Below are 21,869 nucleotides of genomic sequence, written 5' to 3'. Positions count from 1 at the left end.
GCGACCGCGTCACTGCTGACGCCTTTATCCAGTGGAGAACCATGGCCTCGGATATGGAGGTGCTGATCCTCATCCCGGCCGCTTCACACTCTGCTGCAGACTGCCACAGAGAGCGCTGAAGGTCCTGATTTGATGAAGCCAACAGAACAATATCATCTGCAGAGAGGAGATCCTGAGGTTCCCAAACCGGACACCCTCCGGCCCCTGGCTGCGCCTACAAATTCTTTCCATAAAAGTAATAAACAGAACCAGCTACCTCCGGCTAAACAAGGAGCTGAAATACTGCACACATCATCTGCGCCTGTTTTTGTGCACACTTCAATCTCTAACCTGGTTATTTACTACAGAAAGTTTACTCATAACAAACCACTTTCATAATATCGTTTACCTGATACAGTGGAAACACTCCAGTAGTCTTTCTTTCTGTATGGCCCAAGCCCATAGATAACATGTAAATCTGTGCCAGGGGCCGGGGCCACCAACATGGCTGGCACTTGGGCCCCCAGCTTTTGAGTCCCCAGCGCAGTGAAATGCCGCCCCCTGTCTGACTGAACAGCACACTGCGGCTGAAACCAGAAGGTGCTTTATTCTGAAGCCCGTTACCGGAAGCAGGCCGCGGTGTCGTGTGCGTGGTGCGGGTCATTACCGAGCCGTCCCTCTCTCTCCAGCGGAGCGCAGGCAGCAGCTCCAGCCTCGGTGTCGGTGTGTGGACATGAGCGGGAGCCACTAAGACCACCAGCATCTTCTGCACGGGACGAACCTGGCCCTGGGGCGAGCTAGCTGCGAAACCTCCACCGCCGCCAACTCCACCGCCGGCGTCTGAGTCAGGGAGGGGACCGTGTGCGGGGAAGAAGCGGGCCACCTCCGGTTACTGGGCTTCGAGCAGCGGCACTGGAGAGCGCCACACGTCGGCTCGTTTTCCGAAGCCACATCCTGCCAAGATGGGTGAGTAGTGGAGCGTACTATGACCACAGCTAACTACTAGCCGAGTTCCTGCTTTCCGCTCACGCCTGTCCGCGGCAGCAGCAGCAGCAGCAGCACACATGCCTTGTTTTCAAATGAAAGGCGGGGCCATTCATTCCTGCCAAACTGTTGTATTTGAGCTACGGGAAGGAGACGGAGCTGGTGCTTGGCAGAGCCGTGTACGTGCGCGCCCATGCACTCGGGTGGGGTAGCCCTCCATCCCCCTGTCCACCCCCCTCCTCCCCGTCCCTGTCCCCTCCGTGCCCCTGGGCGTTTGTGGCTTGTACTGCTCATACTCCTGCATTAGGTGCCACTTTCCCGGAGGACACGGTGAGCGCGCAGTGCTGCTGTGGTGCTGTGATGCTGTGATGCTGTGATGGTGTATGGCACTCCTCCATCCCCACAGCTGTTATGCAATAGGAACCATCAGCCCACTCTGACTGTGGCTGCTGCTGCTGCTGCTGCTGCTGCTGGGGATGCTCACATTGATCCACGGCGTAGGTTTGAGACACAACCCTGTTATTATTTATGCAGCTGTTATAAGCCTTCTCCACCACTGCCCACTTTAAAGGCTCACCAACCCTTCGAGAAATGCGATTAGAGGCGCTACTACCACTCAATACTACCAGCCGTCCCTGAAATCTGCAGCATTGAATATTCCTTGAGGTTTGCATCAAGGCCAGTGCTGCTGATTTGTAATATTTTCACTTCATGACTCTTCAAACTCTTGCCTCTCATTAAACGGAACTCAGACTAGACTAGAAAGCGCACACTATAATGATAAAAATGGATGAATTGTTAATGTCATTCCTGGTTCGATGCCACAAAATCTATCCCGGTTAAAGCATCGCACACAAGTAGCTTATGCACTTTCACCGATTAGTCATTAGGTGATTTTGTGTTGCGTTTTGCGATTATCTCATTTCGACCGCTCCGGTTTGGATTCGATTGCCAGCATCGCCCTTGCATCCTCGAAAAAAACCATTAATGCAACAAGTCTATTACGTCTTGTCAGTGTTCTCGGCTGAATTAAATGGACGGGAGTGTTATGCATGTGGGACTCCTTTTCTTTTCCTCAGGCAGGCAGCTCGAGCCTAATCACATTTCATCCTGATTCGCAGAGGCAGAGGGAGCGCACGGCGAGCAGGCATCTCCACGTCTAATAAAAACGTGCGCAGGATTTAAGCGTCCGGGTTTATAGGCTTCAGCGGCGAGTGTTTTCTCCGGCCTCGTCGGCGCTCAAAGATTAATGCGGAGCGGCTGTATCGGACTGTAAATAGGACAGAAAAATGTGTTCTGGAGGTGAGACACAAAGTGGGAGGGGACGAAAGTCATGTTTGAGTTATAAAAGTGCATTCATTCACACATTGTAGTGAAGAGAGTTACATAAACTTAATCTTTATTATTTACAGTATGTATGACTTCATGTAGTTTTCTATGTTTACAACGCACCCCAAAATCCTCTGACAGAGTTCAGAGGATACATTTACCACATTCTTATTGATCTACTTTTAAATAATTTCATTCGACATTACATTTTTGTAATCTCCCAGAGTGCCTTTAGTCAAAGATTTATTCCTATTGCAAAGTCACTTCTTTAGCTTCAAACCAAGTTGCTTTTGGTTCGAAGCATTTAGGCTTTTTGACACTTTGTCACTATTTTTACATACATACATATATACATTAGGGCTGCACGATTTTGCAGTGACTTGCGATATGCGATACTGCTGTGCAATATCGCGATAACGGTATAATTGCGATATTCCACTAAACACAATATGTTCCATTTTTTCAGCAAATTGTGTCAAAAGAAGACTTAAAAAACACCCCATCAGGACCAAAACAAGGGTAGAATTTAACAAAGCTAGTAACTGTTAAACTAAAACTGAGCTTTTACACATGACTTGCAAAAAAAATGGGTCGATCTCAGTCAGATGAAGGTTATGGTGATGTTGCGATATATTGTGGCTTCTCGCGATACGGATATTGCATCAGCTAATATCGCGATACGATATTTTTCGCGATATATTGTGCAGCCCTAATATACATACATACATTTTCTAGGGTCTGACCGATATAGATTTTTTTGGGTCCAATACCGATACCAATTAGGGCTGCAATTAACGATTATTTTTCTGATCGAATTATTTGTACGATTAATCACTTGTGAATGGTGTATGAAAATTTTACTTCTTATTTTTGTTTTTATTTTTTTAAATAAAGCAATAGTGGTGCCACTTGGCGACGTTGATGAAGTAAACTTAAATGTTTGCTGGAGGCTCTAAGTGCTAATTCTGATTGGATGAGACACAGGCAGATATTCATGAAATTGAATTGAATACAAAAATGGATGTAGGTTTTCATCAGAAATACAAAATGTTTGCTCTATTTGAGTCTGTGTTTACTAGAAAACGATGAATCGATTACTAAAATAGTTGTATTATAGTTTATAGTATTTTAATTATCAATTAGTTGTCGATTAATCGATTGTCGTTTCAGCTGTAATGCCAATTTGAAGGGGTTTGCATGGCTGACAGCCGACATATTTGCCGATATTTTAAGTAATTTATTATTATTATTATTTTTTTGTCTTTCAAATAGCCTATAGTTAAACATTTCTACTACAGGTTTCAAAATGTAAAAACATATAAATATATCTAATAGAGGTCCCCCGATGGGCGTTTCTCTAAGGCCGATGCCAATATGCACCACGGATATTTTTGGCCAGATTCTTTAAAATGTCTCGTCTATAATCCAGTGAATGAAGCTTCTAAACGTGTCAGTGTTGAACTGTGACAGCAGGGGGCGCTGTGTATTCATGTTTAGTAGGTACTTCAGAGGGAGCTTATTTGAAAGGCAAAAATCTGTAGATTCCAAAACAAAAAACGATCTCTTAAGTCTCTTATGGCTCTGAAATGATACACAAAAGTCACATCATAAAATAGGTACAAACTTGTGACCAATTTTCCGAGATATCGGCCTCTTTATTGACCAATATCGGCCAATAGCTGATATTGAAAATACCCAAATATCGTCCCGATATATTGGCCGGACCCTAACACTAACATTTTTGACACTAAAGAAGGTCTATACATTTGCTGACCGTTCTCTGATGACGGCTGAGCAGTGGACACATTTTGAAGATTGTGTAACGTGTGCTGAGCAGTTCCGTACTTTTCGACACAAATCTTCGGGGCAATTTCACACCTAAGAGGCTCATGGGGGGCTCATTTTAAATTTTAGACCCTCCTCCTTCTGTTGCAAAACATGGCTCTTTGTATCGACCAATATTATCAGCCAGCCGATATATTGGTCGGGCCCTCGAATAAGCTAAGCTGCTGTGCCGAGATGGATGTTGCTCATAAAGGAAGGACTCAATTTGTTGCATTTTTCCGCCACAGTTGTAGCTTTACGGAACATGTGGTGTTGATTTGACGCCTTTAAGCAGAGGAAGCGGCTAATGAAATAAACCTACCTCCACCCACAACTATTAAAATCCCCGACTCTGGAACTAATAAGGCTTGTGTTCGAAAATCTTCACCCAAACCACGTCCCGGAGACATGTGAAGTCCCCTCTTTAAAATTCTGACTCTTGGAGTTTGTTCGCCTTCCCCTTGTCTGGGTCAAACCGACTCTCCTTCACCCTCCTCTGTTGTTGTCTTCTTCACCATTAGTCCTGCGAGTCATCTGAAGGTGACAAGATAAGCGGCGCGGCGACAGAATGAATAACTACCGTTAACGAAGCAGACAGAAAAACTCTAATCTGCAATAGTGCACTGCATATTTCATGTTTTGCTCTATACATGTTCACAAAGCAGCGTTATTTATAATCATTTTGTCCCGTTTCTCCATAGACAATCTAAGCGAAGCTCTGGAGAAGCTGAAGCTGGCGTCCGCAGACAGCTCTACAGACAGCGTGGAGAGCTGCGTGGACTGCCTGCTCAAAGCTCTGGCCAACAACAGTAAGTCATTCATACGCATCCCATTGGTCACATCGGAATCAATCGATCAATAGACGCTGCGCGTGAATCGGACGTGTGAGGTTCGTGTCGATGCATGTCGTGATCAAGCAGAATGCAGCTCTAATGTAGGAAACTCGCGCATTCTTTTTTTTCCCCTTTCATCCACATTACAGAACGTGTCATTCATCCTATAGTCCGGCCTCATTAAAGCGCTTGTTAAGTTGTAACCGTGTAACCGATTCTCCCCACATTATGTACCACTGTCCTGTCAGCACACACACCGTCTATAGGCCCGCCCATGTGTGACTGATCACAGGCACATCGCCAGACAGCTGAGTAATGTCGGCCGCTCCGTTTCCCGCTGACCGCGCTTTTCACCTTTTACTGTAAATATCTATAGAACAGGAGGATGCAGGAGTGAGGCCTTTCTTTCTTTCTTTTCTTTTCTTTTTTTTTTTTGGTCTTTTCGCAGACACAGAAGCCAGTATGAAGATCCAGGAGATGGGAGTCCTGCCCCTGCTGCCCTCCTTACTAACGCCCCAGTCTTCCTGCTCCCCTAAAGTAGCCAACATCATCGCCGAGGTGGCCAAAAATGGTAAGGTTCCTCCTCCCAAGGCCAGGCCGAGTGAGAAACGAGCTGTGATGGAAGCAGCAAGCTGTTATTTACAATTTAAAACGAGCAATTTCTGCTTTGTTAAAGGGACTGGATGGTAGTTGTTATTTTTTATACTCGCTACTGCCACCTCAGGTCTTATGTGTAACTGCAGTTTCTATATTAAGCTTCTGCATGACGGCACTTTGGACCCGAATTAACAACTTTTTGAGTGACAGTGCAGGATTTTAGAGGCAGTTGTGAATAGGTCTGAGCTCATTCTACACATGAGGACATTTCTGGAGCAAGTAGGGGGTGGAAAATACATAATTTTCACATTTTTGAACTCCGTCTAGTCCCTTTAAAGATACAGTGGGGTGTGAAAGTTTAGGTATCCCAGATCCAAATTTCTATAAATATGAGCTATGAATATATGAATAAATCTCCAAAAGGCCTGAAGTCACAGATGAGACATTCCCATAACATAAAAAAGCCAGGTTTTACTTTCGTCTTTTACATTTTGTGTGGCTTAGCTGTGAGTCTTGCCCGGATACCTCCTCGTTTGTCCCTTTTTTGTTTCCTGTAGCTCCCTCTTGTGACGCCTCCACTGTGCTGCAGGTGTGGGGGGCTCTTGGTGCCTCAAAATGTCTCTGAAGAAGACATTTGTGGGTCTCGAATGTCTTTCGCTCATAAGCTAGACGTTTGTTTACTTCATCATGGCCAGTACAAACTCTCTGCAGTAAAAAAAAAACAACTACTGAAGATCTGTGGATGGACTTTCAAAGAGCAGTGCGCGACATACAGCCCAGATATCTCTCATCTTCATGCCTTTTGGAGACCTTTTCATGTTCCCCTTGCTTGATCCCACTGTATAGTATTTTTCAATTTCCTGACCCTAGACTGTTCTGCCATCTCGCCCAATGTAAAAACAAACTTAAATAGCGTTTGATAAATAATTTTGTGGGCCCACAAATAATCCTTATTTCTACAAACCCAACCCTTTCCCCGCACATCTAAGCGCGACCGTTTAAGATAACCTTCACGGCTGATTGAAGTCTCCACACCAAAGTCGCTCCTGGTTGCTTTTTTTTTTTTAGAAATGAAACGCTTCTCCATCCGAGCCTATCAATTCTCGTATAAGCACTTTGTCTGAGAGCTGGTATTTTGCTCCGTCCCCTCCGCGAGAGCCCAGGAGAAGCTTTTAAAGTCGGAAAAAAAGCACAAGTGGCATGAAAAGGTTAGGGATAATGAGTAGGTTTTAAAGGCGCGCTCAAGACTGCGGCTAATGATCACTCGGCAGGCAGCAGTCGGGCCGAGCTTGGCAACAGCCCGCTGGCATTTATCTGTCACGGCCTCCGGAAATGGCCCCGGCCGCCCCGCGTGACACTGCGGACAGGCCTGAGCGATTCCAGGCCCAGAGCGGGGATTGATGCCGGTCCGCGGGGGTCGACGCATTAACTGCACATTTAGATAACGGCAAAGACGGAAAAAATAAAGCTTTCATTAGCGGTCAAAGGAACCAGGTGTCAAAAGGCTCTTGGTCGATTACTGTCAAAATTCAAGCATTTAAAAATCTCGCTTTTTAGTAACCCGTCCTAATAAAGAGTCCTAGATCTGATGCTTGACTGCGGCTCACCCAGCAAATACCATGGCAACAGATGGACTCGGGTCAGCTGAAGGACCCTTGGCACCTGGACATGTTCTGGTTTGACGCCAAGTGAAAAAGAGCAGAGGATAACGGACAAATCTGCTGCTGAATGTTGATTAGAAAGTCTTCTTAATAAACTATAAAGTTTAGTTGTGTATTTTAAGTGTGGTGAATAAACTGCTATCAGACTGGCTCTTCTCTTTGGGAGTTTTCTGAACTGGAGCCTCTCAAATGCAATCTTATTCAATTGATGTGCACAAATGAGACTATTAACCTCAGAGAGAGATGTTTTTGTTTTTTTTTGCTCATTGACTGCTTGAATGCGTTATGTCCTTCTCCTTATTGCACATTTTCGCTGCAGCTCCATGAATTTGACCAGGTTGCCGTCGTCCAAGGAAAAGCCCACATTAGTCGACTTCTTCAGTGAAGTTGTTTCCTTACTAAAGGAACATTTAGTAAACAACAAACATCCCATGTGCAGCTCAATGCTAACGTGTCCCCGTCTGCTTCCCTGGCGGCAGAGTTCATGCGAACCCCCTGTGTGGACGCCGGCCTCATCCCTCCTCTCGTTCAGCTGCTGAGCTCCGCAGACCAGGAGGTCCTGCTGCAGACCGGCCGCGCGCTCGGAAACATCTGCTATGACAGCCGTAAGTACGAGTCCACTTTCTCCCTCGGGCCTGCAGCGCCTTTTGTAGAAAAATAACTAATGACAATTTTTTTTTAAAGAGTATTGGGATTAGATAGGGATGTTTTATAGTTAGAGGATATTGTTTAGCCTAAATCATGCTCTTCATTTTGCCGCCCTAGTTAAATTTCTACTTTATGAATTTCCAATATTTTTGTGGAGCGATTGTTTGCGAGCGCAGACCTGGGGGATTTTCCTGTCAGCTTTAGCGGCTTTAGGCACAGCTGTCAGTGGGAGCGCATAGTTTTGCGGCCTTGTCGCGAAGGCGGATATCTGAGGAATCCAGCGGGATGTGACATTTGTTGGAGTGGAGGGAGGTCTGGGTAAGCCGCCGCCGCTGCCGCCGCTTTATGATAGACCCACAGGGAGACAGGAGACTCGCAGCTGCTAGCACCTTCAAGTCTCTCTTAGTCACACGAGCATGAGCTGGCAGAAACCAAGGGACGACAGACTTACACATTTGCTTTTTATCAGTGATTGACTTAACTAACTGTTAATATCATTTTGTCATTCAAAGCTGGTGTAAGTGATTCATTTCTCTGCAGAGTACATGTTTTTGTGACCACATTCCTGCCTTATAAACGCAGGATTTGGAGTTAAACAAAAACTGAACATGTGCCAAAATATAACGCAATTGTATCAATTGAAATGACAGCCCTGCGGTAAAAGGATATCGAGCATGAATTCAGAATATTACTGTTGCTTTGACCAGTATAGATTCACCTAAATCATTTATCTTGTTTCAGGAGCTTCCGGACTTCTGAAGTTCTAAAGCTCCTTTGAAATTACTAAATTAAACGATATTCTTACTCCACTGGCAAATAAGTTTAGAGAAATACAAGCTGATGAAAAATAAATATCCAGGAACACGTTAGATCATGTAAATAATGTACAACTCAATTTGAACTTGACAAAGCAACTCCAATGAAGATTTTAACTTGATATTATAATTTGAGTCATTGAAACAGTGAAGCTGAATATTCACCCAAACCGTGCCCATGTGAGCGCTGGGAGGTGTAGTGAGAGCTAGAAACGATTTGGAGCAGCAGCCTTTTCAATGTGAATGCAAAGTGTAGTTTGCAGAGTGGAGCCAGAAGCAGGACAAATAACACAACTCCTGTTAGAGAAGCAGGGGTCAGGATTCACATGAGGACATTTGGTTGTGTGCACTTTAATCACGGCTGTAAGTCGCTTTGGAAGTGGATTTGTTTGAAAAGAGCTGCAGCTATTGGCTTTTCCACGGGACACTAGCTGTATTTATGATTTATTGATTCAGGGGCAAGACAAGACAGGTTTACAACTATTAAAGCTGCAAAAACTGGATGAGCCGACAGCTTTGGGACAGAGATGAAGAGGGGCCAGCTTTGGCTGCATTGGGCGACGCTGGGACCACAGTAATAGGAGAGACTTTATGTTGGGTTAAAGTAAACACTAAAGGCCGGGGCTGTGAGAAGAAAAGTACAACGTTCATGCATTTTTTTTTAGACTGCTATCCAAAAACGTGTAAATCTACATCAGCGATTTTGCGAAGTATTGCCTCTTCTTTGTTGTGATCATCCTAATTTGGCATTGCACTGCGCAGCCCGACTAAAAACCAACTCAGTCACAGACGGAGCTTTCTGGAAGACTCCTCAGAGAAGCCCTTGTGAAGGCCGCGTGTCTCTGAAGACAGACGCACTCCGGTTTGTGTGTTTGTGCTGAGCTCTCGTCCCCCGCTGACTGTGCGGAGCTCCTTACAGTATTAATTAGGGAACAACACGGCGAACAAATAGAAGCAGTGAAGGTTTGTGGTCACAGCCCGGCCATGTGGGAACTGACAACCAAAACCACAGAGACAAAAAAAACAGCTGACTCCATCCTTGTATTATGGGTAACAAAAAAAAAAGAAGCTAGTAAATGTTTTTTTGTTGTCTGACACTGTTCCTGAAGCACTGTAAGAGTTCTCTGTCGCCTTGGCCTTGTGTGTGGCTGATTTGTGTCCCGGCTCTCTGTTTTGCAGATGAGGGCAGGAGCGCAGTTGACCGGGCAGGAGGCGCCCTCTTAGTAGTTGACCACATAAAATCCCTCTCCCAAAACACTGAGCCGGACAGGGAGAAGCTCTTGACTGTCTTTGTTGGCATGCTGATGAACTATAGCAATGAGAATGGTAATGACACAGAAAGACTAATCTCTGACTAATCAGCCAGCGCCTCTTTGTCTCCTACCTGTGCTCTTCATCACCTTTCTCCGTGGGGCGTTCTGGCTCTGACTTCTCGTGGTCTTTTTCTTTCACGCTCCTGTTTCAACATCCATGTCTGAGGTAACGGTAGATGTGTGTGTTAGAAACAGTATTAGTGTTTTTGTTAGATTAGCCGCCCCGTAGTTCTAGTTCCATAGTCATCGGGTGAGATTTTCCATCTTTTTTTTTTAGTCTGAGATAGAAGGACATCGTGACAGGAGACGGATAGATCTTTTTTTGTTCCACAGGAGGAAATTATTTTGTGTGCACGTTAGGATTACACAAAGATTACCCTCTTTTTAGTGCAGCTGTGGCAGAGGGAACAAAGCTTTGGCCAGTGGAACATTGGTAACTTTTTGACTTGTTTGTGACGGTGAGCATGTTGACCTCAGGTGGGTCGGATTAAGCCGTGGAGATGGTTTTGTCAGGGAGATTATCGCTCCAGAAAAGTGATTTGTACAGCTCTCTGAAGACATCAGAGGGTGGTAAATGGTGGTAAATTCTGTCGGTTATGTATACGCTGCTCGTGACTCATCTGTCTATGGATTAATCGCCATTATGAGCTTTTGCTGTGCAGCAGAGGTAAACTGCAGCTCAGGCTCTCCTGCAGTTCTAGTGTTACGACGGATTGATTTTTTTATAAACTAGAGCCGTTTCCTGAAATATTAGTCATTGTTCCGGTTTGATGACGGTTTAGGATCCTTCAAACAATCAGTTGAATTGCATAAAGCCGCCGGTGTAAAAGTGCAGTCAGATGATCGATTATAAATCTGTTGCCGATGCTCCGCGAGAGTTAAAGTTCGCCCTGCAGAAAGCTGAAGGTCTCTTCCCTCTGTCATTTTCCCCCGCGTGATGGAGCTTGTTGTGCAGAGCGGCCGGACCTCCTGCCAAGGTGTGCTTTGGCAGCCGAGGCTCGTTGGATCCGTCTGAGTGATGATGCATTAAGTGTGCCTCCTGCTGCAGCTGACTCTTCATATCGAGCTAATGGACTAACAGTGGCCAGGCTCTGCCCCACAGGAGGGAGCAGCTCATAAAGAGAAGCCCCGTCTGACTTAAATCAGTGCGTGGCATTAGTGCACAGCGTGGAGGAGCGGGGGATACCGTCACAAAAACGCTGATGCATAAACAAACCAGCCAATAAAAACACAGGTAATGAAGTAAAGGCTTGATCTATTTAATGGGTGAAATGAAACTATCGGCTCTTTAAATCTTCCTTAACTTATTTGTTTTCAGTCTTGGTCTCTAAACTCTTTGGAATATCTTTTGATCACAGCTGAATGTCTACTTTCCCCTTTGGGTTCTGGCCGCATGTGCCTTTCTAACTTTCCAATTGTTTTCTTGGGTCTTGAGAAGGTACTTTGAAAAGGTCTGCACGGTGGCTAAATGAACGCCCCAGAATTTGTTTTTATTATTTTTAAACACCAATGCATTTATTAATCCATTTTAGTTGGAAAGCTTCAGGCTGTTTCGAAGCAGATGTAGTCCTAGTGTTGAAGGTAATCTATTAAAAGAATTGGATCTAACTATTGTCGTCTGACGGCTGTTATGCCCCAGACTGAACACAACTGTCCTGCCCACCTGGAAGCTCGTGCGGGTTCCTGTAAGTGAGAGCGGTAACCTCTGATCATAAATTACACCGTTTTAATAAGAATCTTTTCCTCAAACTTCAAAAACTGATTTAGTGTCTTTTAAAAGAATAATAGTGCTATGGTGAGTCGGTAACACATGGCTGATTAGTCTCAGTGGGACCTTTTTAAAATCTAGAAATCCATTGGTAAAATAAATGGGAATTTCTGTTCCGGATGTGGGCGGGACTGTAAAACCACAGTTCAGTTTCAGATAAAAGATTTGGACTAATCCCTTTTTAAAACGGACAACACCATTCATTTCAAACACCGCAGCTTTTCGTCTCCTCGTCCATAGCTCAGATGAGGTTTTAGAAAGTGTTGAACAGCAGATTCTCTAACTGTTGTCTTCTGTGTGTCCTGCTTTTCCCTCAGATTCCCTACAAGCCCAGCTCATCAGTATGGGCGTGATCCCGACCCTGGTCAAGCTGCTGGGCGTCCATTCCCACAACACGGCCCTGACCGAGATGTGTCTTATCGCATTCGGCAACCTGGCGGAGCTCGGTGAGTCGGCGGTGATTTGGTTTTTTTGTGTTACAATTGCAGTTTCGATCCAGTAGCTATTAATTATGCTGACCAAGGCCACGCTCCGGTATTTTTAGACGTTCCTACCAAACTCCCATCTTTGAGCTTAAGCCATGTAGCATATGACAGAGATTTGCAGCTGGTTCAGGCTTTCTAAGGACACGCATTAAATCCCGGGTAAATCCACTTCATGTCTGTCGCAGAGTCCAGTAAAGAGCAGTTTGCCTCCACAAACATCGCAGAGGAGCTGGTGCGACTTTTCCAGACTCAAACGGAGCACGAGAAGAAGGAGATGATCTTTGAAGTCCTGGCTCCGCTGGCAGAAAATGGTACGTTACGTTAAACTCCTGTCCCTGGTTGGGCCTTTCTACACTACATTAAAATGACATAAGTAATACATTTTCACCTATATACACACACAATACACATCATTCATTTACACAAACTAATGGGTACAGTTCTGTTTGGATTCCAGCCGAGACTTAACTCGAGAACATTTTAACTCAGTCATGGTTTTCAGTTCAGTGGGCAGTGAGTTCCACAACTTTGCCCTTTTATACATAAAGGCAGACTGACCAAATGAGGTTTTGCAATGAGGAACTGTACCATTGTTATTGAGCCTCTGGTGACTCTGTTGCTGTTTTGTCTCTGTATAAGATTATTGACACATTTGAAGGTTAGTTTGAGAAAACATAAATTGCTAAAGCTTTTAAAGCTCAACAATTTATACCTCTGAAGACTAGTGCAGTGATGGGAGCGGATTGGCTTTTTGTCCACAAGGTTGTAACTTTAAGCTAGCGTTAGCGTTATCAAATTTGAATATAAAACAGGGAATGCTAACCATTAGCATGCTGTTTTTACTGTGGAGCAAAAGGTGATAAAATAAAAAACATTGCCTTTTTATGGCTGTTCCCAAACCAGATGTTTAGGGTTTTGTTTTTAAAGGCTTGATTTTAAACCTTTATTAAGCGGTGGTCCCGAATTCCTTGTATGGCTCGAAAAGTTTGAGAATCCCTGGGTCAGTAAATGCTAAATATATCTGAAGCTGCTCATTCATAGTTTCCCTTATTCAGCAGCTTATTCTAATACTTCAATCACTCTCATTCAAAACAAACCTCTGTGCTGCTAGTATCAGATCATGCTTTGTAGCAGTGGTAGTTTTTTGCCTGTTGCTGCTCGGTGGAGGAGGGGTAAGCTGTGCTATGAAGCTGGAGTGGGCATAAGCACTTCTTAGTTACAGGAAGGTGGGGTAAAACTACTAGCATCATATGAGCCCCCCCCCGGCCTCCACTCTGTCCTCTCTGGGCTGGAGATAAACCCCTGTCCTCCCGCTGTACGCGGCTAAATGGTGCTCTCAGTCTGAGTCACTCGTTTCCAGACTAACTGCTAACTGCACAGTCATGGCAGACAGCTCCTGCGCTTCCTCCTGCATGTGTGAGTTGACTCTTATCGTCCGCCTCCTCAGTCTCCACGACAACGTCCCACTTAGCTCTGCCTGCGCGCCCCTCCTCCGAGCCGCTGTCCACCTCTTCATCAGGTTTACACACACAACATCACCACCGGACAGTCTGACACGTTTGGTATGAGAGGCAGACACTAGTTTATACATGCTGTCAGATACTACACATACAGTATGGAGCAGCTCCAACTATGAAGAAGTAAACGTTACTTCAGTCATATGGCATTTGAAGCTTGTGTTTACGCCTGTGTCAGGATTATAATTCATTTATTCTCCTTCTGCTGCTCATTTACATGATTGAACTCTGCTTTCAGCTGTGTTAGATTCAAGTAGAGATTTAAATACCGTCGACTTGTGGACGTTTCACTTCAGTCTTTAGACGCTTCTTCTCAGTCTTGTCTTCAAAATGTAACACTGGTAATGCTGCCTTCATGTGGTCTCGTAATTATGGGAAATTCCATTTGTCGAGTGGAAAATGACACATGAACGCCACCTCATCTCTTGTTTTCCACTGGGAAACTGGGAGATAAGTGCCCGAGTACTCGAGATGAGATAACCTTTGACCTTTCAACACAGCAGAGAGCAGCTGATTTAGCTGATTGTTATGAAGCCAACACTATGCATTTAGCCAGTTAGCTACTCAATGTTATTGTATATTTTTATACTGTCTGTCTTGTATCTTTGTTTTTTTTTTTATCAAACCGATACAAAGAAGCAGTAGTTCAGCGGTTTATAGATGACTTTCTCTTTTATTTATTTTTTATGTTTGACTTTGCTACAACAAAAAGTACTTGAACACAATGCACCCCCAATTTCCGCTTCACAACCAGAAAGGATCATCTTTACTGGAGCACATGAAGGCAGCATAAAACACACAAGCAAGAGACCCTCCGGCTGCACCTATTGTTCTTGAGTTTTACTAATTAGAACAGTCTTTGTTCTGAACTGCGGCGAAACTGGGAGTCGTTGGGTCCCATTTGCAATAACCAAGCCCTGCCGCTCCCTAGACCTGAGGAGTCCATTGTACAAGGAGTCAAAATGTTTCTGAGGTCGCCCCCACGGTTCTGTGCTTTTTGACCAAAATGGCCTCCGTTACGCCTCATTCAAGCTCCTCTCTCACTGTCAGTGGTATTAGATTCTGTGAGTAAAAGTACAGACAAGACTGGTCAAATATTACTCAAATAAAAGTAAAATGAAAATGAAAACTTACTTTGCGGCTTCAAAAGCTAAATGAGTAGTTTGTCCGTGGCCTGACGCTGTTGTGGCTGCGTTGTGCAGACGTGATCAAGCTGCAGCTGGTGGACGCGGGGCTGGTGGAGTGCCTGCTGCAGGTGGTGGCTCAGACGGTGGACGGGGAGCGAGAGGAGGACATCGCTCAGCTCAAGACCTCCTCAGACCTCATGGTGCTGCTGCTGCTCGGAGGTGAGTCCATAGAGTAGATCTGTGAAGGCCACTCCTGCTCGTAAAAAGTAATTCTCTTTACATATCATTACATCTGTCTTATTTAGCTCCGAGGAGGAATGAGAACCATCTGGACGTTTTTCTGTGCTGAATAAGTGCTCTCACTGACACATGTGCAACGCACTGGCCTTGTCCAATAATAACACAGATCATAAATAATTCAGCCCGGGTTTTAAAATTTCATTGCGCCTCTTAAGACCTGGACATAGTGGCTATTTTTAGTCTGAAATGAGCTGTGACCTGATGAATGGATGTTCTCCTGAAGCCTCGTCTCTTGTCAGTGTCTGACAAATGGTTGGGCATATTTTGAGACTTTTCTTTCTTTTCTGTGCAGATGAGTCCATGCAGAAGCTGTTTGAAGGAGGAAAGGGCAGTGTCTTCCAGAGAGTTCTGTCCTGGATCCCCTCAAACAACCACCAGCTACAGCTCGCAGGGGCACTCGCCATAGCCAACTTTGCCCGAAACGGTACGCTTGGATTTAAGAGATAAGATAAGATAAACCTTTATTGATCTCACAAAGGAGAAATTCACTAAGGGTTAGGGTTAGGAGAAGAGAGAAGGCTTTCAACAGTGTACATTTTAGTTTGCTCTCATTCCAAGTAGAGATAGCTGAACATCTAGTAGGATGTCAAATAGGTTTTTCATTTTGGAAGTTATTGTTTTTTTTTTTTTTTTAACTTTTTATTTTAGAACATTTTAGGGCATACAAAATATAGAATACAGTATAAACATCTACAGTGAGAGGTACAGGTACATTTCACATCTTGTCAACAGTGTCGTCATCCATGATTTGTATGAAATAGTCCCATCTTTCCCAATATTTTTCTCCCTTATACTGTTGTAAGCGGAGTCTGAAGGTCATAAGTTCCATTGTTCTTATATGTTTAACAATTTGCATCAAAAGTGCCATTGAGGGAGTGTCTCTTTTGAGCCAGCATTTAGTGATGGCTTTTTTCGCAGCAGCGATAATAATCCTAAATAGATATAGGTGACTTTGGGACACTCCCTCTGGTGGAACACCAAAAAACAAAGTAAAAAATGACAGTTCCAGTCGAATTCCCAACACTAGATAAATTATATTTATCACTTTTTTCCAAAAATCGACTATACCTGGACATGACCAGAATATATGTACCTGATCGGCCTGGACCGATCCACACTCCCTCCAGCAGGAAAACTGGGTAGCCAAAGCTTTTGACTTCCGTACAGGTGTGATAAAGAAACGGACCAAGGATTTCCAACAGAAGTCCCTCCAGGTAAACGAGTTAGTAGTACAGCTTTGAGATTTCCACCCCTCCAGCCAGAGTTCTTCTGGTATTTCAACTTTCAGATCCTTATCCCATTGTTTTTTCACATGAAGGTGAATTTTGTTATCAATTGAACTTAAGGTCCTGTAGATTTTTCCAACAATATTTTTATTAGTACCCCCTTTGTAGATATCTATAAAGATCTGAACCAGGCTGGAGGGGTTGCTAGCCAGGGCACATTGTATTTCTTTAACAAAATAATGGCGAAGCTGGAGATACCTAAAAAAATCCTGTTTACCAAGCCCAAATTTAAGCGAAAGATTTTGAAAGCTATCCATCTGGCCCTTAGATATGATTTTACTAAATGTGGTTATGCCCAATTGTGACCATTGTGCAAATCTAAAGTCATGTGTTACTGGTTGGAAGTGTGGGTCACGCACAGGCCAGCCCAGGATCTTGATTTGCCTATGAAGTTCAAACCTTTTTACAACTTGTAGCCATACTCTGATAGATGTACACAGACAAAAGTTCTCAATCTGTAGACTTGATTTGGCACAATGAATACAACCGAGTATTGACTGTAATGGAATTTCACTCAGGGAGAGCTCCAAGCCTTTCCATTTAGCCTCATATGACTCATCACACCACAGGATCAACGGTCTCATCTGAGCTGCAATATAGTAATGCTGTAAACAGGGCAGGGCCATGCCTCCCCTGTCCCTCGGCATCTGAAGGACAGTGTATTTTATTCGTGGTTTCTTTGACTTCCACACAAACCTGGATATACATTTGTCCCATTCTCTGAATTGTTTCAGAGGGATCTCCACAGGTAGTGCATTGAATAAATATAATAGTTTAGGTAGGATTACCATTTTAATTGACCTAATCCTATCACCAATGTCCAGGGGAAGCAAAGCCCATCTGTCCATGTCTTTGTTAATTTCCTGTGTGATTTTTTCATAATTATTAGCAAAAAGACAGGAAAGGTCCCTTGGTATGAATACCCCCAAATATTGGATATGCGACATGTTCCAGTTAAAGTCATAATCTCTAATCAGTTCTGGAGTAGGATTGAAATTGAATAATAGGGCTTGGGTTTTACTGACATTGAGGGAGTATCCAGATAGGGACCCAAACATTTTGAGGGCACTCATAAGCAAAGGTACACTGGAGCCTGGGTCTAGTAGCGTCACCAACACATCATCGGCATATAAGCAAATTTTGTACTCTACACCTTTTATGTTTATGCCTTTAAGTTCCCCCTCCTCTCTGATCATCTGAGCTAAAGGTTCAATAAACAAATTGAACAAGAATGGGCTAAGCGGGCATCCTTGGCGGCAACCTCTTTGAAGTTTTATGGGGTTCGACAAACCACCATTTATTTTTATCATTGCTGACGGAGATGTATATAGTGCCTTAATGCACTGTATAAAATGTTCTGAAAAGCCAAAGCGGGCCATTGTTTGATAGAGAAATTGCCAACTAACTGAATCAAAAGCTTTCTCAGCATCTAAGCTGAGAAGGACCGCACTAGAATAAGTTATTGTTTTTGAGACATAAATTCCTCTTTTTCACACAGAAGCAAAAACACACTCCACTGTTTTGGTTTAAGAATTTCAGACGTTGGATTTCTGCCGTCTCTTCAGCCTGCCATAGCTCGCCTACAATTGGCCAGAATGTTCCACAGGAAATCAAACGTCTACAGACTGTGTTACTCTGTTGACTATACAGAGGGAGCCAGGCAGCGAGCCAGCTTCAAAATCACATCTAGTTTCTCAATACATAAATTATGAACATCTATCGTTCACTTTCTTTGCATGTGTGAAAGAATTTCTTTGGTGAAAATGTCATGTCAATCAACAACGCCTTGGGGAATATATTTTCTATTGACTTTCGTACCTACTGTCTCACTGTCGCCTCAGATACTGTTTCTTCCACAGTGTTTGAGATTGTGTGTGTTGTCTCTGCACAGACGGGAACTGCATTCACATGGTGGACACGGGGATTGTGCAGAAGCTTCTGGAGCTGCTGGACAGACATGTCGAAGAGGGAAACGTGACGGTACAACACGCAGCCCTCAGTGCTTTGAGAAACCTGGCCATACCTGGTAAGATGATCACCCACTCTCTCCAATATGAGAGCAAATACAGGCTGACCGCACACTTCCTGCTCACTTTGAACTGAGTGTGGTTGTTTCCAGTGGTGAACAAATCCAAGATGCTGTCGGCTGGTGTGGCGGACGTGGTGCTGAAGTTCTTGCCTTCAGAGATGCCTCCGGTCCAGTTCAAACTCCTGGGAACATTAAGAATGCTCATCGATACACAGGGTACAGCCCAGTTTTTCCATTTTACAAGGTTAATCACTTTCTGTTTGTCGGTGAAGCTGCTCGAGTTTATTCCAGTCCCCGCTGAAGTTATGTAAAGCAGTTGGCAGCAGGAGGACACTCACTCACGCCAGTATTGTGTGTCAGTCAGGGATTTAGAAATGGTTAAAGCAAATAACGAGGACTAAAATCTAACTATCCAGATATTTTTGTCAAAACAAAAATGAACAGAAGGAGAAATGGAAACAAGATCCAAGCTCCTGATGTAACTATTTGGATTAAATTTCTTCTTTTTCGACATTTCTTTTGAAATCTGACTAGAATCTATCGCAGCAGCACAACTATCCATCATTCAGCGAGTTGTATGTGACAAAAACGAAACATGAAATTCTGAACTGATAGGTTGCTTTTCTCGATTTCTCCTAAAAGGTGATGTTGACCTTGTTTCTGCTGCACCTTTAGCTGAAGCGGCCGAGCAGCTGGGGACCAATGTGAAGCTGGCGGAGAGGCTGGTGGAGTGGTGCGAAGCCAAAGATCACGCCGGTGTCATGGGAGAGTCCAACAGGCTGCTGTCCGCGCTCATCCGACACAGCAAGTCCAAGGTATTGACGTTATGCACAGCCTGTCCGCTAACATCAGCTCATGCGCGTCTTTGAACTCGTTTACGCCTCGCAGGAAGTCGTCCGGACCGTCATCCAGTGCGGAGGCGTCAAACATTTAGTCACCATGGCGACCAGCGAGCATATGATCATGCAGAACGAAGCGCTGGTGGCACTGGGCCTCATAGCAGCGCTGGATCTGGGTAAGAAAGGAAGAGTAAAAATGGCAATGCTTCATGTGTGGATCTAAAGACGAGGCTCTGCTGTTCCAGTGGCTGCTGAGAAGGACTTTGTGGGCTCCAGTCTGGTGTCCGTGCTGCACAAACTGCTGTCGGACGAGAGGAGCGCTCCCGAGATCAAATATAACTCCATGATTCTCATCTGTGCTGTCATGGGCTCTGGTGAGAACCTTTAAGAGCTTTTATTAAAGCTGTACTCTGTAATAGTTTGAGCTTACATGTATTGGATTTATTCGGCATAGTCTCTAGACACATATGTGCATACCTTCTAGGGACATTGCAAATTAGCCTTGGCTATAAATGTTATAGTGTGGTACATGTTCATTGTACATTGCACTGTGGCCTTTCCCTGATTGAAACCTCTGTCTTTGTCTCCTCAGAGCCCCTCCACAAAGAAGTCCAGAGCTTGGCGTTCATCGACGTCGTGTCCAAACTGCGGGCGCACGAAAACAAGACGGTGTCTCACCAGGCCTCGCTGACGGAGCAGAGGCTAACGGCCCAGAGCTAAAAGGACTGTGTACCCCTCCCCCTCGACACCATACCACCTCCACACACATCCACTTACACATATACAGATACATGTGGTGAGCTCAGAAAGTCTACAGACCTCTTTGAATTATTACTATATTATTATGGAGCAGTCTCGCACTAAAATCATATATTTATTACTATCGGTAAAAAGATAGGCTACAATAATACATAAAAAATAGCATTCAGCCCATTCCTTTGTAATTTCCCATGATTCAGATGGGTATTTAAACTCAAGTGTCGATTTATTTAGCATCTCCAGGATTAGAGTCATAACAACATGGGAATAAGTGAGGAGGTATGAACACTTCCTGAATCCACCGTCCACATACGAACATGAGACGCCCGCCTGACCCACCTCCCTTCACCCCACCCTCGTCACGTGCCAAGGTACCATGTCGTTTACTGCCAGCCCTCGCCCAATCACAACATCCCTCCCCTCCTGCTTAGCATCACCAAGGGTTACGCCGCCTGTCCGCATCCTCCCGCCAGGGCCAGTTTTACAAAGGTAGAGGACGAGGCGGGTCTCATTTGAAAAAGCCAAGTTTTCGACAATCCAAGGCGCAAATGTCGTTGGTGGTGTTAACATTATAGACGTCTAATTAAAAAATAGCAGGGGCTTCTTCAGATTGATATGCACTTTGTTTACACGCCCTTACTGTTGTGGTAAGACAGTCCCGTTCATTCACTGTAAAGATGGCAAGCATTTACTGGAAATCTGACAGCTCTTTTTAGTCCTGGAGTCGTCTCTATAGTGATGGCGCGTCACCTAAACAATACCTAGAAACTGTTCCATGTGTACTATATCTTTGTGAAACTGGCTTCCTTCAAAGTCCTATTTTTTTTCTTGGGTCGTTAAAGCCAAACTTGAAGCGTTTTTAGACTTTGGGGTATAGAAGTTGTCCCCCTGAAAGCCATATTAGCGATTTTATTTCAATGGGATCGGACGTTCTGAAGGATTCTCACTGACTCCCATTGTTCCGTGATGTGACTTTGTATAGGAAGTCTGTCATATCAACTCGTGCATGCATCTGCTACGAAACAGAAGTTTAAGCATCAGTCGCAATAGACCATAGCTGTGAACTCATGTCAAGGTACCACACCAGTGAAAAATTGTGCACAAAAGAACAAAAAAAGAGAGAGACTTTCTTTAGATTTTTATAAAGCAGCCATCCACGCCGCTCCAGTTGTGTCACATGTAGCTAATACGATATCGAAACTGCCTAGAGACTGTGCATGTTTTAGTCCGGTTGTTCTGCAGCTTCACCAACACAAACCCCCAGCTTCTCCTGCTCTCATCCCGTACTCCCCCCCCCCCCCCTTTTTCCACCCTTTGGATTGCAAGTTTTTATTGGAAATGCCACACTTGCATCGAAAGGCTTCAGTAGTATGAAAAAGAAAAAGGCCGTATTGTCCCGAGCAGACACAAGGAACGTTTTTATGAATACAAATCATGCAACTCGGGAGGAAGGGGGAGCTATTTTTACTTGTGCTTTGCATTGACCGCACAGCTGCTCCTCCTCCTCCTCCTCGTCCGACCGCCTAAAAATCGCACGCCCCAAGTTCAAGATGAAGCACAACCCATGCCACTGTTGTGTACTGCAGGAGATGAAAAGGCTACAACTTTTGGAATGCACTCACCGGCCTCATTATAAGGTACATGTGCTCTAATGCTTCTGAATGCAATCAACAAGGCTGAGAAAATCAAGCAGGTAAAAAGCATTGTACCTGATAAAATGGCCGGAGAGTGTGAGTGCCAGTTTTCTGACTGAATTGCCGGGGCCATCAGAATCAC

At 44.4% G+C, this 21,869-nt stretch overlaps 1 protein-coding gene across 2 annotated transcripts; it reads left to right on the top strand.

Annotated features, from left to right (window-relative positions):
- Positions 1-663: 663 nt before the first annotated feature.
- Positions 664-21,768, top strand: rap1gds1 (RAP1, GTP-GDP dissociation stimulator 1). 2 transcript variants are annotated; one of them, XM_079580725.1, is made up of 15 exons: positions 664-945; positions 4,818-4,925; positions 5,398-5,520; positions 7,687-7,812; positions 9,850-9,996; positions 12,069-12,197; positions 12,422-12,547; positions 14,956-15,099; positions 15,473-15,604; positions 18,358-18,492; positions 18,586-18,711; positions 19,171-19,310; positions 19,384-19,510; positions 19,580-19,708; positions 19,927-21,768. In XM_079580725.1, exons 1-15 carry the CDS (start codon positions 942-944, stop codon positions 20,052-20,054), a joined length of 1,824 nt encoding a protein of 607 aa, XP_079436851.1. In that variant the 5' UTR covers positions 664-941; the 3' UTR covers positions 20,055-21,768. The 2 variants fall into 2 exon arrangements, with proteins under 2 accessions (XP_079436851.1, XP_079436852.1); XM_079580726.1 differs by lacking the exon at positions 9,850-9,996 and having other exon boundaries at positions 668-945.
- The last annotated feature ends 101 nt before the right edge of the window (positions 21,769-21,869 follow it).

The sequence above is a fragment of the Gobius niger genome (genome assembly GCF_951799975.1).
Source record: "Gobius niger genome assembly, chromosome: 21".
Taxonomy (NCBI): Eukaryota; Metazoa; Chordata; class Actinopteri; order Gobiiformes; family Gobiidae; genus Gobius; species Gobius niger.
This window is presented reverse-complemented; position numbering and strand designations above follow the sequence as displayed.

Excerpts from the sequence above, each read along its gene's own strand:
- rap1gds1 (XM_079580725.1), top strand. Across the intron at positions 15,605-18,357 it reads AGCCAACTTTGCCCGAAACG|ACGGGAACTGCATTCACATG; the intron begins GTACGCTTGGAT and ends GTCTCTGCACAG. Across the intron at positions 18,493-18,585 it reads GAGAAACCTGGCCATACCTG|TGGTGAACAAATCCAAGATG; the intron begins GTAAGATGATCA and ends GGTTGTTTCCAG.